The 17,494-nt window shown below is 41.0% G+C and overlaps 1 protein-coding gene across 3 annotated transcripts in view; it reads right to left on the bottom strand.

Annotated features, from left to right (window-relative positions):
• Positions 1-9,922: 9,922 nt before the first annotated feature.
• SLC18B1 (solute carrier family 18 member B1) overlaps positions 9,923-17,494 on the bottom strand; it is a 29,885-nt gene continuing 22,313 nt past the window's right edge. For all 3 annotated transcript variants that reach the window (XM_059941188.1, XM_059941189.1, XM_059941190.1), the window contains 6 exons: positions 15,937-16,028; positions 13,999-14,094; positions 12,226-12,300; positions 11,432-11,525; positions 11,283-11,335; positions 9,923-10,691 (listed from right to left, as the gene is read on the bottom strand). In XM_059941188.1, coding sequence (XP_059797171.1) covers positions 10,625-10,691; positions 11,283-11,335; positions 11,432-11,525; positions 12,226-12,300; positions 13,999-14,094; positions 15,937-16,028 — 477 coding nt within the window. In that variant the 3' untranslated portion in view covers positions 9,923-10,624. The remainder of the gene's footprint in view (positions 10,692-11,282; positions 11,336-11,431; positions 11,526-12,225; positions 12,301-13,998; positions 14,095-15,936; positions 16,029-17,494) is intronic.

The raw sequence follows: 17,494 nt of genomic DNA, 5'->3' as shown, positions 1-17,494 counted from the left end.
AGCTGCCGAAGAGGCAAGAGACTTTTTCTTCCCTGTTTCCTGGTGCGCGAGGAGAGGGGATTCAGAGCGCCTCCTAAACGAACTTCAGAGACGGGCGCGAGCCGCAGCTAACAGCGCGGATCCCATAGCAACAGGGGCGCAGAGGGAAAAACGGAGAGACTCCCGCACAGAGGCTCGGCGCCGAACAGCGCTCACCAGCCCGAGAGGCTTGTCTGCTCCCCCGCCGGGGCGGGCGGGGCTGGGAGCGGAGGCTCGGGCTTCGGTCGGATCGCAGGGAGAGGACTGGGGTTGGCGGCAGGGAGAGGACTGGGGTTGGCGGCGTGAACACAGCCTGAAGGGGTTGGCGCACCACAGCTGGCTGGGAGGGAGACCGGGAAAAAGTCTGCAGCTGCCGAAGAGGCAAGAGACTTTTTCTTGCCTCTTTGTTTCGCGGCGCGCAAGGAGAGGGGATTCAGAGCGCCGCCTAAACGAACTCCAGAAACTGGCGCGAGCCGCGGCGATCAGCGCGGACCCCAGAGACGGGCGTGAGACGCTGGGGCTGCTGCTGCCGCCTCCAAGAAGCCTGTGTGCGAGCACAGGTCACTCTCCACACCGCCCCTCCCGGGAGCCCGTGAAGCCCGCCACTGCCAGGGTCCCGTGATCCAGGGACAACATCCCCCGGGAGAACGCACTGCGCGCCTCAGGCTGCTGCAACGTCACGCCGGCCTCTGACGCCGCAGGCTCGCCCCGCCTCCTCTGTACCCCTCCCTCCCCGCGGCTTGGGTGAGCCAGAGTCCCCGAAGCAGCTGCTCCTTTAACCCCGTCCTGTCTGGGCGGGGAACAGACGCCCTCAGGCGACCTACACGCAGAGGCGGGTCCAAATCCAAAGCTGATCCCCAGGAGCTGTGCGAACAGAGAAGAGGAGGGGAAATCTGTCCCAGCAGCCTCAGAAGAAGCGGATTAAAACTCCACAAACAACTTGATGTGCCTGCATCTGTTGAATACCTGAATAGACAACGAATCATCCCAAATTCAGGAGGTGGACTTTGGGAGCAGGATATATTAATTTTTCCCCTTTTCCTTTTTTTTTGTGAGTGTATATGTATATGCTTCTGGGGGAGATTTTGTCTGTATAGCTTTGCTTTACAATAGCTTTATTTTACTTCACTATATTATAGCTTCTTTCTTTCTTTCCTTTCTTTCTTTCTTTCTTTCCTTCCTTCCTTCCTTCCTTCCTCCTTCCTTCCTTCCTTCCTTTCTTTCTATTTTTTCTCCCTCTTACTCTGAGCCGTGTGGACGAAAGGCTCTTGGTGCTTCAGCCAGGCATCAGGGCCGTACCTCGGAGGTGGGAGAGCCAACTTCAGGACACTGGTCCACAAGAGACCTCCCAGCTCCACGTAATACCAAACGGCAAAAATCTCTCAGAGATCTCCATCTCAACATCAAGACCCAGCATCACTCAATGACCAGCAAGCTACAGTGCTGAACACCCTATGCCAAACAACTAGCAAGACAGGAACACAGCCTCATCCATTAGCAGAGAGGCTGCCTAAAATCATAATAAGGCCACAGACACCCCAAAATACACCACCAGACGTGGACGTGCCCACCAGAAAGACAAGATCCAGCCTCATCCACCAGAGCTCAGGCACTAGTTCCCTCCACCAGGAAGCCTACACAACCCACTGAACCAACCTTAGCCACTGGGGACAGATACCAAAAACAACGGGAACTACAAACCTGCAACCTGTGATAAGGAGACCCCAAACACAGTAAGATAAGCAAAATGAGACGACAGAAAAACACACAGCAGATGAAGGAGCAGGGTCAAAACACACTAGACTTAACAAATGAAGAGGAAATAGGTAGTCTACCTGAAAAAGAATTCAGAATAATGATAGTAAGGATGATCCAAAATCTTGGAAATAGAATAGACAAAATGCAAGAAGCATTTAACAAGGACGTAGAAGAACTAAAGAGGAATCAAGCAATGATGAAAAACACAATAAATGAAATTAAAAATACTCTAGATGGGATCAATAGCAGAATAACTGAGGCAGAAGAAAGGATAAGTGACCTGGAAGATAAAATGGTGGAAATAACTACTGCAGAGCAGGATAAAGAAAAAAGAATGAAAAGAACTGAGGACAGTCTCAGAGACCTCTGGGACAGCATTAAACGCACCAACATTCGAATTATAGGGGTCCCAGAAGAAGAAGAGAAAAAGAAAGGGACTGAGAAAATATTTGAAGAGATTATAGTTGAAAACTTCCCTAATATGGGAAAGGAAATAGTTAATCAAGTCCTGGAAGCACAGAGAGTCCCATACAGGATAAACCCAAGGAGAAACACGCCAAGACACATATTAATCAAACTGTCAAAAATTAAATATAAGGAAAACATATTAAAGGCAGCAAGGGAAAAAAAACAAATAACACACAAGGGAATCCCCATAAGGTTAACATCTGATCTTTCAGCAGAAACTCTGCAAGCCAGAAGGGAGTGGCAAGATATACTTAAAGTCATGAAGGAGAAGAACCTACAACCAAGATTACTCTACCCAGCAAGGATCTCATTCAAATGTGATGGAGAAATTAAAACCTTTACAGACAAGCAAAAGCTGAGAGAGTTCAGCACTACCAAACCAGCTTTACAACAAATGCTAAAGGAACTTCTCTAGGCAAGAAACACAAGAGAAGGAAAACACCTACAATAACAAACCCAAAACATTTAAGAAAATGGGAATAGGAACATACATATCGATAATTACCTTGAATGTAAATGGATTAAATGCTCCCACCAAAAGACACAGGCTGGCTGAATGGATACAAAAACAAGACCCATATATATGCTGTCTACAAGAGACCCACTTCAGACCTAGAGACACATACAGACTGAAAGTGAAGGGATGGAAAAAGATATTCCATGCAAATGGAAATCAAAAGAAAGCTGGAGTAGCAATTCTCATATCAGACAAAATAGACTTTAAAATAAAGACTATTACAAGAGACAAAGAAGGACACTATATAATGATCAAGGGATCGATCCAAGAGGAAGGTATAACAATTGTAAATATTTATGCACCCAACATAGGAGCACCTCAATACATAAGGCAAGTACTAACAGCCATAAAAGGGGAAATCGACAGCAACACAATCATAGTAGGGGACTTTAACACCCCACTTTCACCAATGGACAGATCATCCAAAATGAAAATAAATAAGGAAACACAAGCTTTAAATGATACATTAAACAAGATGGACTTAATTGATATTTATAGGACATTCCACCCAAAAACAACAGAATACACATTTTTCTCAAGTGCTCATGGAACATTCTCCAGGATAGATCATATCTTGGGTCACAAATCAAACCTTGGTAAATTTAAGAAAATTGAAATCGTATCAAGTATCTTTTCCGACCACAACGCTATGAGACTAGATATCAATTACAGGAAAAGATCTGTAAAAAATACAAACACATGGAGGCTACACAATACATTACTTAATAATGAAGTGATTACTGAAGAAATCAAAGGGGAAATCAAAAAATACCTAGAAATAAATGACAATGGAGATACGACGACCCAAAACCTATGGGACGCAGCAAAAGCAGTTCTAAGAGGGAAGTTTATAGCAATACAAGCCTACCTCAAGAAACAGGAAACATCTCGAATAAACAACCTAACCTTGCACCTAAAGCAATTAGAGAAAGAAGAACAAAAAAACCCCAAAGCCAGCAGAAGGAAAGAAATTATAAAGATCAGGTCAGAAATAAATGAAAAAGAAATGAAGGAAACAATAGCAAAAATCAATGAAACTAAAAGCTGGTTCTTTGAGAAGATAAACAAAATTGATAAACCATTAGCCAGACTCATCAAGAGAAAAAGGGAGAAGACTCAGATCAATAGAATTAGAAATGAAAAAGGAGAAATAACCACTGACACTGCAGAAATACAAACGATCATGAGAGATTACTACAAGCAACTCTATGCCAATAAAATGGACAACCTGGAAGAAATGGACAGATTCTTAGAAATGCACAAACTGCCGAGACTGAACCAGGAAGAAATAGAAAATATGAACAGACCAATCACAAGCACTGAAATTGAAACTGTGATTAAAAACCTTCCAACAAACAAAAGCCCAGGACCAGATGGCTTCACAGGTGAATTCTATCAAACATTTAGAGAAGAGCTAACACCTATCCTTCTCAAACTCTTCCAAAATATTGCAGAGGGAGGAACACTCCCAAACTCATTCTACGAGGCCACCATCACCCTGATACCAAAACCAGACAAAGATGTCACAAAGAAAGAAAACTACAGGCCAATATCACTGATGAACATAGATGCAAAAATCCTCAACAAAATACTCGCAAACAGAATCCAACAGCACATTAAAAGGATCATACACCATGATCAAGTGGGGTTTATCCCAGGAATGCAAGGATTCTTCAATATACGCAAATCAATCAATGTGATACACCATATTAACAAATTGAAGGAGAAAAACCATATGATCATCTCAATAGATGCAGAGAAAGCTTTCGACAAAATTCAACACCCATTTATGATAAAAGCCCTGCAGAAAGTAGGCATAGAGGGAACTTTCCTCAACATAATAAAGGCCAAATATGACAAACCCACAGCCAACATTGTCCTCAATGGTGAAAAACTGAAACCATTTCCACTAAGATCAGGAACAAGACAAGGTTGCCCACTCTCACCACTATTATTCAACATAGTTTTGGAAGTGTTAGCCACAGCAATCAGAGAAGACAAAGAAATAAAAGGAATCCAAATCGGAAAAGAAGAAGTAAAGCTGTCACTATTTGCAGATGACATGATACTATACATAGAGAATCCTAAAGAGGCTACCAGAAAACTCCTAGAGCTAATCAATGAATTTGGTAAAGTAGCAGGATACAAAATTAATGCACAGAAATCGCTTGCATTTCTATACACTAATGACGAAAAATCTGAAAGTGAAATTAAGAAAACACTCCCGTTTACCATTGCAACAAAAAGAATAAGATATCTAGGAATAAACCTACCTAAGGAGACAAAAGACCTGTATGCAGAAAATTATAAGACACTGATGAAAGAAATTAAAGATGATACAAATAGATGGAGAGATATACCATGTTCCTGGATTGGAAGAATCAACATTGTGAAAATGACTCTACTACCCAAAGCAATCTACAGATTCAATGCAATCCCTATCAAACTACCACTGGCATTTTTCACAGAACTAGAACAAAAAATTTCACAATTTGTATGGAAACACAAAAGACCCCGAATAGCCAAAGCAATCTTGAGAACGAAAAATGGAGCTGGGGGAATCAGGCTCCCTGACTTCAGACTATACTACAAAGCTTCAGTAATCAAGACAGTTTGGTACTGGCACAAAAACAGAAATATAGATCAATGGAACAGGATAGAAAGCCCAGAGATAAACCCACACACATATGGTCACCTTATCTTTGATAAAGGAGGCAAGCATATACAGTGGAGAAAAGACAGCCTCTTCAATAAGTGGTGCTGGGAAAATTGGACAGGTACATGTAAAAGTATGAAATTAGAACACTCCCTGACACCATGCACAAAAATAAACTCCAAATGGATTAAAGACCTAAGTGTAAGGCCAGACACTATCAAACTCTTAGAGGAAAACATAGGCAGAACACTCTATGACATACATCACAGCAAGATTCTTTTTGACCCAGCTCCCAGAGAAATGGAAATAAGAACACCAATAAACAAATATGACCTAATGAAACTTAAAAGCTTTTGCACAGCAAAGGAAACCATAAACAAGACCAAAAGACAACCCTTAGAATGGGAGAAAATATTTGCAAATGAAGCAACTGACAAAGGATTAATCTCCAAGATTTACAAGCAGCTCATGCAGCTCAATAACAAAAAAACGAACAACCCAATCCAAAAATGGGCAGAAGACCTAAATAGACATTTCTCCAAAGAAGATATACAGATGGCCTACAGACACATGAAAGAATGCTCAACATCATTAATCATTAGAGAAATGCAAATCAAAACTACAATGAGATATCATCTCACACCGGTCAGAATGGCCATCATCAAAAAATCTAGAAACAATAAATGCTGGAGAGGGTGTGGAGGAAAGGGAACCCTCTTGCACTGTTGGTGGGAATGTAAATTGATACAGCCACTATGGAGAACAGTATGGAGGTTCCTTAAAAAACTACAAATAGAACTACCATACGACCCAGCAATTCCACTACTGGGCATATACCCTGAGAAAACCATAGGTCAAAAAGTGTCATGTACCACAATGTTCATTGCAGCTCTATTTACAATAGCCAGGACATGGAAGCAACCTAAATGTCCATCGACAGACGAATGGATAAAGAAGATGTGGCACATATATACAATGGAATATTACTCAGCCATAAAAAGAAATGAAATGGAGGTATTTGTAATGAGGTGGATGGAGTTAGAGTCTGTCATACAGAGTGAAGTAAGTCAGAAAGAGAAAAACAAATACAGTATGCTAACACATATATACGGAATCTAAGGAAAAAAAAAAAAAAAAGGCCATGAAGAACCTAGTGGCAAGACGGGAATAAAGACACAGACCTACTAGAGAATGGACTTGAGGATATGGGGAGGGGGTGGGGTGAGATGTGACAGGGTAAGAGAGTGTCATGGACATATATACACTACCAAATGTAAAATAGCTAGCTAGTGGGAAGCAGCCGCATAGCCCAGGGAGATCAGCTCGGTGCTTTGTGACCACCTAGAGGGGTGGGATGGGGAGGGTGGGAGGGAGGGAGATGCAAGAGGGAAGAGAAATGGGAACATATTGTATATGTATAACTGATTCACTTTGTTATAAAGCAGAAGCTAACACACTATTGTAAGGCAATTATACTTCAATAAAGATGTTTAAAAAAAAATAAAATAAAATAAAATGCAATAAGGAAAAAAAAAAAAAAAAAAAGATATCGGTTTTACTTCTCACTTATTAATTGTACTTACTGAAAATTAGTTGGCTATGTCAGCTAATTACCCACCTCTTTTGCCAGCTAGATATGAGAAGGTATGTTTAACATATTTAAATCTTGATAACTTAATAAACAATAGAATATTGCATTGATGTATGATATTTAATATTTATTGTCCAAATCAAATTTCCTATGTAAAATATATGGGTTATTTGGGGAAAAAAACTAATCATGCAATTACCATACAACTCAGCAGTTGTATTCTTGGGCATTTATCCCAGAGAAATGAAGACATCTTCACACAAAAACCTGTACATGAATGTTCATAGCACCTTTATTTGTTTTACCCACAAACTGAAAACAATCCAGATGTACTTCAGTGGATGAATAACCAAGCTGTATGTATGTCCACACCATGGAATACTACTCAGTAAGAAATGAACTATGGACACATGCAACAATGTGGATGGATTTCAAGAGCATTATGCTGAATGAAAAAGGCAATCCCCCCAAAATAACATACAATAGGATTCCATTTACGCAGGATTCTTGAAATGACAAAATTACAGAAATGGAGAACAGATTAGTGATTCCCAGAGATTAAGGAGGGAGTGAGGGTGACAGAAAAGTAGCAGCATGGGCAACTGAAGACTGGGAATCTTTCTTTATCTCGACTCTACCAATATATCCTAGTTAGAATATTGTACTGTTAAGTGTTGCAAGATGTTACCACTGGGGGAACTTGGGTAAAGAGTACAGATGATCTCTGGGTATTATTTCTTACAACTGCATGTGAATCAACAATTACCTCAAAAATGTTTAAAAAGTTTAATTGAGAAAACGATTTGTGATTTAAAAAAATTTGTCCTTTTTATTTTTCCTTGGGATTAGTCTGTATGTCATATATGTATAGGTTGCAATGTGACCTTAACATAAAAGATACTTTTTAATTTATTATATTCTACATTGTCTCATTTTTTAAAAAGTGCTTTTAAACTGGGCACTTTGTTACATTCAGATGAACATAAACATATATAAATATAAACACACAGATTTCCTTTGATAATTTTGACCTACCTTTTGGTTTCAAAAGGTTCAAAGTTCTGCTATTGTTTCTCATATTTTTAACTTTTTTTTGTCATTTATCTTAATACTTCAAAATCATAAAATGAGGAAGGGGCAAAGTTGTTTTTGTACAAAGCGGCTTTAAATACACTGGTATCCACAGTAGGTACTGACAGCGGCGTGTTGGGAGGGAGAACAAAAAGTTCTCTAGCCAGTAAGCCTGGAATCTTTGCGTTGACCTTGAACTAGTCTCAACAGTCAACAGCCCTGGTAACGGTAATAGGCTGACAGTCCTGAGTGACGCCGGGACGCCGGTGGGAGCGGTGCGAGCTCGGGCGCCACGGCCCGGCTTTGAGCTGCTGGATCCCCGCGGTGCTTTAATAGCGGCCCCACGTGGTACAAATGGGAACTACAGGCATTCGGCGGCATCCTCGGCCACTGGGCGGAGGAGGGGCGGCCCCGCATTAGCCTGCATCCTGCGCCCAAGGAAGGATAGCCCTGGAGAGGGGCCAGGACGATTTAACCCGGGAAATCGAGGCCTGGCCCTTTCCGCAGTGCACACGAGTGCAGGGGGCTGGGGTCACACTCGTCCTGGTGCCGCTCCGGTAAGCGGGTGACAGGCCACTTGTGCTTGGCAGGCAAGGGACCAGCCTCTAGAGCTCTCAGGGCGAACGGACTTGGGGCAGGAGGAGAGTGAAGAGTTCATGGGAACTGTGAGTATTCAGTTTTGGGAATTAATGCCAAACAGTCTTCCGAAACAGTCCGTGGTCCAGCTGCTGTCCATCTTCTCCAACCTGGGTATTGTGATACTCTAAATTTTATTTATTTTTTCCTTATGGTGGTGTGAAAGAGCATGGTTTAATGTGCCTCTTCCAGATCTGTTTCTCTCCCATTCTTCCCCATTTCACTAAGAGGCACCAGCTGACCACCCATGCCCTCAAGGCAAATCCTAGGAGTCTTCCTGAATTTCTCTCCCCTTCTCTGTCCATTATCAGCAAACCCTGTTGGTTCTACTTCCAAACACATCCTTTTCTCTACACTTCAGCACCACCTTCCTGATCCAAACCATTAATGTCTCTCTCAAAGCTTCCAAAGATCTCCCTCCACCCCTGGTAATCCGCATCCCCACTCACCTTGGCCATGCAAACACAATGACCTTCCTGAAATATGAATCAAATTCTAGAATCCTCCATTCAAAAGCCGGCTCCTCTCCCTCGCCCAAGTTCCTCTGTTTACTAGACTCCAGCCATGTGGGCCACGGCCTTCTCTCTGACCAGGTCAAGCCGTTTACACATGCTAGGGAGGGCTCATCCCCTCAGAATGGCTGCCTCGTTCTCACCCTTCAGAGCTCAGTTCAAGGCCTTATCTAAATGAGGATCCTCACACCTAATCAGCTCCAGCCGATTACTCTTTCATATCACCAGGTTTTTGTTTTTGTTTTTGTTTTTCATCACAGCATCTCTGCAAGATAACTAGAGATTCTGGTATTTATTTCTTGCTTGTCCCTTCCACTGGAATATTAGTTCCATAAAGACTAGACTCTGTTTATCTTGATCACAGCTAAATCTGTAAGATCAAGCACAATGTCAATTCAGAGAAGGCATTCAATAAATATTTTTGAATTAATAAATAGATAAAAAAACGTTTCTTCTACTAAAAAGGGGGGGGGTAAATGGGGCTACTACACCATGAAAATGGATCAGGAGGTATGAGAGTTGCACAGCAGAGATTCACTCACTTCAAACAACAGCATGGATTTTACATGAAGTGAGAGGAACCCCTTCCCTAACATAGAACAAGCATTCCTGTGGGCTCACTTGCTCTGGGAATGGGATACATCTATTGGGAGTATGTTTTTTTTTAAAAAAATGATAGAACTAAAACAGAGACATTAAGGGAAATGAATAATATTATACCAAGCATTATGTATAAATCCAGATCCTAATTCACAGCATGTTACAAAATTGGAAGTGTTAAGTAATATTATTCTTGTATCTTTCACACAAACAAAAGTTTTAGAAGAGCTGATGGCCAGGGTATGCAATAGAGTTTTTCCATGGTAGGCTGGAATTTTGCCTTTTGAATAAAAACAAAAAAATCTTAGGACACAGAGAAAGCAAATATTTTTAAAACTGATTTCACAGTAATTATTCTGTATATTTTGAGTTATCTTTATATTATGTTTAAGCATATCAAATCAATTCATTTCTTTCCCTGTTAATAAAAGGGGTACAGTCACAGAATCAGTGCCCTCAGAATAAAAAGTAAACAGAGGAAACAGGACACCTAGAGTCAGTAACAGCCTCAGGGCCAAGTCTGGTCACTCAAAACCAAAAACTTTTGTTGATTTTCAACAACTCTTTGCATACTTAAGGTTTCAAATACGGCTGGTTCAGCAGGCCAGCTCTTCAGGACAACAGTATGTGCAGCCCAACACAGGATCATCCAAAACTATGTTAACAATTTCAGGATGCTGGTGTGGTGTTCATGGAGTTTTGTGTGTAAAAATTAGGAAAATCCTTCCAGCAATGAAGTTCAAGGCCAGGAGCATCCATCTCCCAGCCCCGTATCAGTAGGGATTCCTAACGTAGGGCTACGTTTCATCAGGCAAGAGAGCAGTCCGTTCCTCCTCTGTGCCGAGGATATTTTGAAGTTTAGATCTACGTGGAAGGAAAGAAGAGGCCAACCTCAGTATTTCTCACCTTAAAAAAAAACCTCAGTACCTACATCTCTATCCAACTATTTCCGTAAACGTGTCTATCAAGTGATGAGGCTCAGAGTGCCCAGAAATCTCCAGGGTGGAAGAACGGATGTAAAATGGTGTTTTTTTCCCACTCCCACAAGCCAACTTTTAAAGGAGAAAAAAAACTCAAGAGTTGGGGCTTCCCTGGTGGCGCAGTGGTTGAGAGTCTGCCTGCCAATGCAGGGGACACGGGTTCGAGCCCTGGTCTGGGAGGATCCCACATGCCGCGGAGCAACTAGGCCCGTGAGCCACAATTACTGAGCCTGCGCGTCTGGAGCCTGTGCTGCACAACAAGAGACGCCGCGACAGTGAGAGGCCCGCGCATCGCGATGAAGAGTGGCCCCCGCTTGCCGCAACTGGAGAAAGCCCTCGCACAGAAACGAAGACCCAACACAGCCATAAATAAATAAATAAATAAATTTAAAATAAATGTGATTTGAATAAAAAATATAAAATCTGGTTTTAAAAAAAAAAAAAAAAAAAAAAAAAACTCAAGAGTTGACCATACCTCCTTCTTCTCCTTGAATGCTCCAATAGATAAAACAAGCCCATCACTAGTCCCTTTAACACAATGAAAGGTACTGGTTACTGTCAATTATCCAAGTCACATTTCTCCATAAACATAAGGAAAATGAAAGTAAAAGACTAATTACTCACACTTGTCAGAGCCCAGAGACCCTGTAGAGCAGCTGCCCATTCAAAACCTATTTTCTCATACAGAAATCCCCCCAGCGTTGGTCCTAGAAAAGCACTAACAATGAAAAGAAGAAAGAGGATTACAGTGCAAAAAAACACGTTACTCCTTATAGGCTGCATGACCGCTTCAATTCATTATATTGAAACTATAAACGCTAACGAAAAAAGCCAATTCCTGGACAGAGCATTAGGTTTAAGAAAATAATTCTACCTGATAATGATGATTGCTTAAAATTTTTAAACAATCCTAAAATTATAACTGCTTCTGAAAAGTTGATGCCTTATATGAAAAATTTTAAAAGATGATATGCATTCAAAAGAACCTTTATATTATTCTCTCTACTCTTCTAGGTATTTGTATTTAAAACAACTCAGTACATACTTATTGATGATAGCTACATGGGCAGCATACAGTTATCCCTCTGGTATATAGTAGAGAGTTAAAAATAAATACACAAATGAATGAATAAATGAATACATTTTCAAAACTGAGACAGGCTCCTGTTAAAGGAACTTTAAAATATCACTTAAATAAGACAAAGTATATGAGACCATTTTGATTATGTATTAAAACTGCTGGTATAACCATTGATCTTGAAGTCAGACAGCTGGATTAGAACTGCAGCTCTCCCCTAAGTGAATTATGTGCCTTCTGGCAACTCATCTGACCTCTCAGTGTCTGAATTTCTTCATCTGTAAACTGGAGATAGCATTTTCCAACTTACAGGTGTGAATGAAATTCAACAGCTACTCACCCAACTGACCACAATGCACCAAAGAGACCTGACACCAGTCCCAAGGTACTTAATCCTTCTTCAAATCCATTTTCACTGCAAAGAGAAACAAGAGTGTGTCTGTGGTTAAAAGGGAAACCTGCGTGAAACAAAAGAATAGTGTATGGTATAAAAATAAACCAGGGATAATCTGGATAAACCCAACAGCAAGAACACTCCATTTCTAAATTAAAAGCTAATCTCATTTGAAGATATCACTATAGTAATATTTCCTCCAGGGTTTTCTAAAAATACTTCTACTGCATATATAGGATACAATATTAAGAATCGCGACCCACTTGCATTAAATGTTTATTAAAGTATATAATTAACTAAGAAATTCTTCAAATGAGATGAACATGTAGAGAGAACGATGGGCAACCTTTAGAAAATACAGAGGCAGCTCCTTATTCCTTTGAGACTTGTTGAACTGACAACAGCAGAGCCATCAGTATTCTCCCTGCTCAAGTTCACTTTGTGTTCTTCATCATTATGCCTACTAAACAAAAGACTGATGGCCAAGTGACAAAGATACACTTGGTCTTCTTCCCCATTTCTGGCACAGAGCTCCTAAAATCCGTGGAATTTCTTAAGTGATGAAAGCCATAAAAAAAAGTGTCTTTTGTTATGTTAATGAGATGACTTTGGGACTAGCACCCACGTTGCCTGGAGAACCAACACGTGATTACAGGCTTGGAACTTTCAGCCCCACACATCCCTCCCCCCATAGAGAGAGGGGGTGGAGGTTGAATCAACTGTCAATGGCCAATGATTTAATCAGCCATGCATATGTAGTGATGCTTCCATAAAAACCCAAAAGGACTGAGTTCAGAAAGCTTCCAGCTTGGGAAGCCAGAATGCTTCCACGTGCCACCGAGCTGGGCCCCAAACTCCACAAGGACAGGGCTCTGTTGCTTGGGACCTTATCGCCCTATATATCTTGTCATCTGACTGCTGATCTGTATCCTTTAATATCCTTTGCAGTAAGCCAGTAGCTAGTGAGTGAACTGGTTTCCTAAGATCTATGAGCTGCTCTAGCAAATGAAGAGAACCCACGGAGGGGGTCGTTGGAACCTCTGATTTACAGCCAGTCGGTCAGAAACATAGGTAACAACCTGCACTTGAAATTGGCATCTGAAGCAGAGGGCACTCTTGTGGGACTGAGCCCTTAACCTGTGGAATCTGATGTTATCTCCCGGTAAATACTGTCAGAATTAGTTGAACTGCAGGACACCCAGCTTGGTGGTGTGAGGGAGGAAAAACCCACACATTGGAATTGATACTAGAATCCATTTACCTGGTCACTCTGTGCCCTTGTGTGGACCTCCTCTATGAGAGGGAAATGATGCTGAGGGCTTCCCACTGTGCTTTGGCTTTTTTTTTTTTTTTTAATTTATTGAAGTATAGTTGATTTACAATGTTGGGCTAATTTCTACTGTACGGCAAAGTGCTTCACTTATACATATATATGCTTTGGCTGTTTAGAAGTATACCTATACCGAGGCGTAAACTAAGCCGAGCCTCTATCCACAACCCATTTTACCTATCATTGTATTAATATTCCTATATATTATCATTTATATTATTGTATTTTTGCTTATACTATTTATATCACAATATTGCATGACATGAAATCATGAAGGTTTAGTATTGAAAAAAAATATCCAACATCCTACAAAATTGAGAAATTCAAGAAAGCTTGTGATGTTTATTGCTAATCACAATACAGTCCTTCAAGCCATGGAAGTAACTTACTGTGCACAACTGAGAATCTCCGGGAAAGCTGGAATTAAACTCATTCCAGCAGAGATACCATTTATGACTAGTATCAGCACCAACAACCAGAGCTGACTGCAAGAGAGTTTTGGAGAAAAATTAACATTTAAAGAGACAACAAAGCTTCACACCAAGGAGGGCAGGCAGGATCTCAGAGAAGTTCGTTTCACAGATGACATGACTAGTCTGGTTCTTATCCCCATCTGATCCCATTTTGTTCAGTGAAAACATCTTTTAACTCCTTACATTTCTGAGGGGGGAAAACGATCAATTTATCCTGCTATCCCAATATCTTTGGTCACACATGTCACATGCCTAGAGTCAACCTGCCTTCTTATCACCATGTAAAAGCCTTTCAAAGTTGGTTAAAATGTCGATGTTAATGTTGCTCCTTCAAGCACTTGGCTTTGAAATCCCACTGACTGGAAAGTGGTACAGGAAGTGACAGGAACCTGCTATGTGTTCCACGTCAGGCCCTACGTCAGTTACGTCATACCCATTATTCTACTGAACCATTGCAGCAACCCTGCCATGTAAGTCTGTTAAAAATGATTAAGGAAGACAATCTAGGTAATACGAACAAACTTTATTTAACACTTCATGAAGTGGATGGTCTCATTTTGGAGAACTGAAAAATGGGATGGAAGGCAGGAAGCTTTTACAGGATAAGGAAAAAAAAAAACAAGGAAGAGAAAAACAGGTAACATCTGATTGTCTGGGGCTACGCAGTCCATCTTGTTTGGGGTGAGCGGCCCACAGTTGGTGGCTTGGCGTTTGGGGGTGACTGGGTGACTGGATAGACTGTTTTTCTGGTCAAGAGGAGCATTTACAGGGACATGAAAGTTTTCTAAGTTTTGGTTTGCTGACATGGCACCCTGGGCTGGAGTCACTCTATCTTGAGCCTAGAAAATTATTTCAACAGTACTCTTATCGGCTTTTTTGGTGGATAAGAAAACTGAGGCTCTTGGAAGTTAAATGATTTGCTCAAGTTCACATACCAAGGAAGGGGCAAAGCCCAAATACAAACCCAAATCTGAAAGACTCTGAAATCATTCTTTTTTCCATATCATGTTTTGTCCCAGAGGTACCTAAAAAGCTCTAAGTAGCTCACTTTATTTTAGCAAATAAATTATAATAAACAAGCTTTATTAAGCAGCTACCATATGCTAAGGATGATACAGAAACAAAAAAGATTTAGTTCCCTCCTCAAGGGGCAAGAAGGAATAGAAAAAACAAAAGTATATTCTAAGAACTATCAGCTAAAGGTAGATTAACAGATGCTACTTTTAAAATAAAGTACAGGACGTCCCTGGTGGAGCAGTGGGTAAGAATCCGCCTGCCAATGCAGGGGACACGGGTTTGAGGCCTGGTCCGGGAAGATCCCACATGACGCAGAGCAACTAAGCCCGTGCGCCACAACTACTGAGCCTAAGCTCTAGAGCCCACGAGCCACAACTACTGAGCCCGTGTGCCACAACTACTGAAGCCCACGCGCCTAGAGCCTGCGCTCCGCAACAGAGAAGCCACCACAAGGAGAAGCCCACACACTGCAACAGAGAGTAGCCCATGCTTGCCACAACTAGAGAAAGCCCGCGCGCAGCAACGAAGACCCAACGTAGCCAAAACTAAATAATAAATTTTTAAAAAATTAAATAAAGTACAAATGTGCAATTGAAATACAAAGGGAATATAAGCATTTTTATAATTTGATTCAGATTTTATGCATTCCTGTTTGCCTAGACCACTGCTAGCATCCAGTAATACTGTCAGTAAAACAAACAATTCAATATAGTCCTAAATCTGGTAATTATTTAAATAAGATTCAAAGATACTAAGCATATCAGTGTTACACCAAAAATTTTTAAAATAATTCCTAATGTTATTTTGCCACAAATTCAAAAGAAGAAAAAAAATTACCTCTTAATGTGCAAGAATGGGGCAGGTCCTAAGAACATGTAGCACCCTGCTGTGATTAAGTTTCCGAAAACGAGAAGCCATTTCCTTAGATGCTGGTAAAGAAAGTCCACAGAAACTCTTAGAGGTAAAGATCTTCCATAATTTAGGAAAATAAAGAAATCATTGAAGAACACAAGTCATGATATTAAAAAATCCAAATACATTGGAGAAAACAAAATTTTACATGTAAGAGAAAACAGGTAGATGGTAAACACAAAAGCAAGTGCAATATACCCCAAGACAGGGGTTGAGCAAAGGACAAGTATTCCATGGAAAGGGAGTGTATGGTAGATTTTGCACATGATAAACTGTTCCAAATATGACAATTTAAAAAGCAGTCACCACAAGGAATGACCAAGTAGATGCACTATCTAGAAAATTCACATTATTAAAAAGTACCAAATAAAATGTTTCCTTATAAACTACTCAAACGCAGGCTAAAAATTATAGGGGTACGATATCTGTTCAGTTATATAAGGCTATGCCTTAAAACTAAGTTACAAACACTGTTTAAGACACTTGCTTTTTTCCACCTGGACTACCAAGTAATCTCCATGTAATAGGTCTTCATAAATATATACCCACATCTAATTAAGAGGGGAAACACAAAAATAAGCACTCAAGTCATAGAAGCTTGAGACCTGGCTAACAGTACTAGCTCTGTGTACTAGTCATCTGGACTGAACGGCTTAGACCTAGTTAAAGGAGAATGGAAAGGATTTTCTGTCAGGATGGCGATGGGATAACTGATGCATATTTACACGACCAATCCTTTCACTCCCACAGAAAAACTAAATTCTATCCTCTCAACTTGGTCAAGTCCTAACTACTTTTGGGGCTCTGACCTAATTATTAAGGTCAAACCACTTTTTTGCATCAAGGGAACTTTTTCCTTTAGAGAGTCTAATCCAAGAGTTTTTCAACAGTTTTAGCGTTAAGACTCCTCTTCTCCCAGAGGAAGCAATTAAAAAGTGAATCTGGGGCTTCCCTGGTGGTGCAGTGGTTGAGAATCTGCCTGCCAATGCAGGGGACACGGGTTCGAGCCCTGGTCTGGGAAGATCCCACATGCCGTGGAGCAACTGAGCCCGTGAACCACAATTACTGAGCCTGCGTGTCTGGAGCCTGTGCTCCGCAACAAGAGAGGCCACGATAATGAGAGGCCCGCGCACTGCGATGAAGAGTGGCCCCCACTTGCCGCAACTAGAGAAAGCCCTCGCACAGAAACGAAGACCCAACACAGCCATAAATAAATAAATAAATAAATAAAAACTAGTAAATTGGCCACATAAGATCTTTAAAAAAAAAAAAAAAAAAGTGTATCTGTTCAGGGTGATGGCAGGTTGGCACATACTGAGCCTCACACTGGAACCTCTCCATCAGCTAAAAAAATTGAATATATTAAAATTTAAATGTTCTCACTGCTCTCCACCCCCCCAAAAAGGTAACTGTGGTGATGGATACGTTAATTAACCAGGTGGAGGGAATCCTTTCTCAGGGTGTATGTATACCACATCACCAT

Source organism: Balaenoptera ricei, chromosome 12 (assembly GCF_028023285.1).
Source record: "Balaenoptera ricei isolate mBalRic1 chromosome 12, mBalRic1.hap2, whole genome shotgun sequence".
Lineage (NCBI taxonomy): Eukaryota > Metazoa > Chordata > Mammalia > Artiodactyla > Balaenopteridae > Balaenoptera > Balaenoptera ricei.
Note: the sequence above shows the minus strand (reverse complement) of the source record. Positions and strands in the feature narration are given on the sequence as shown.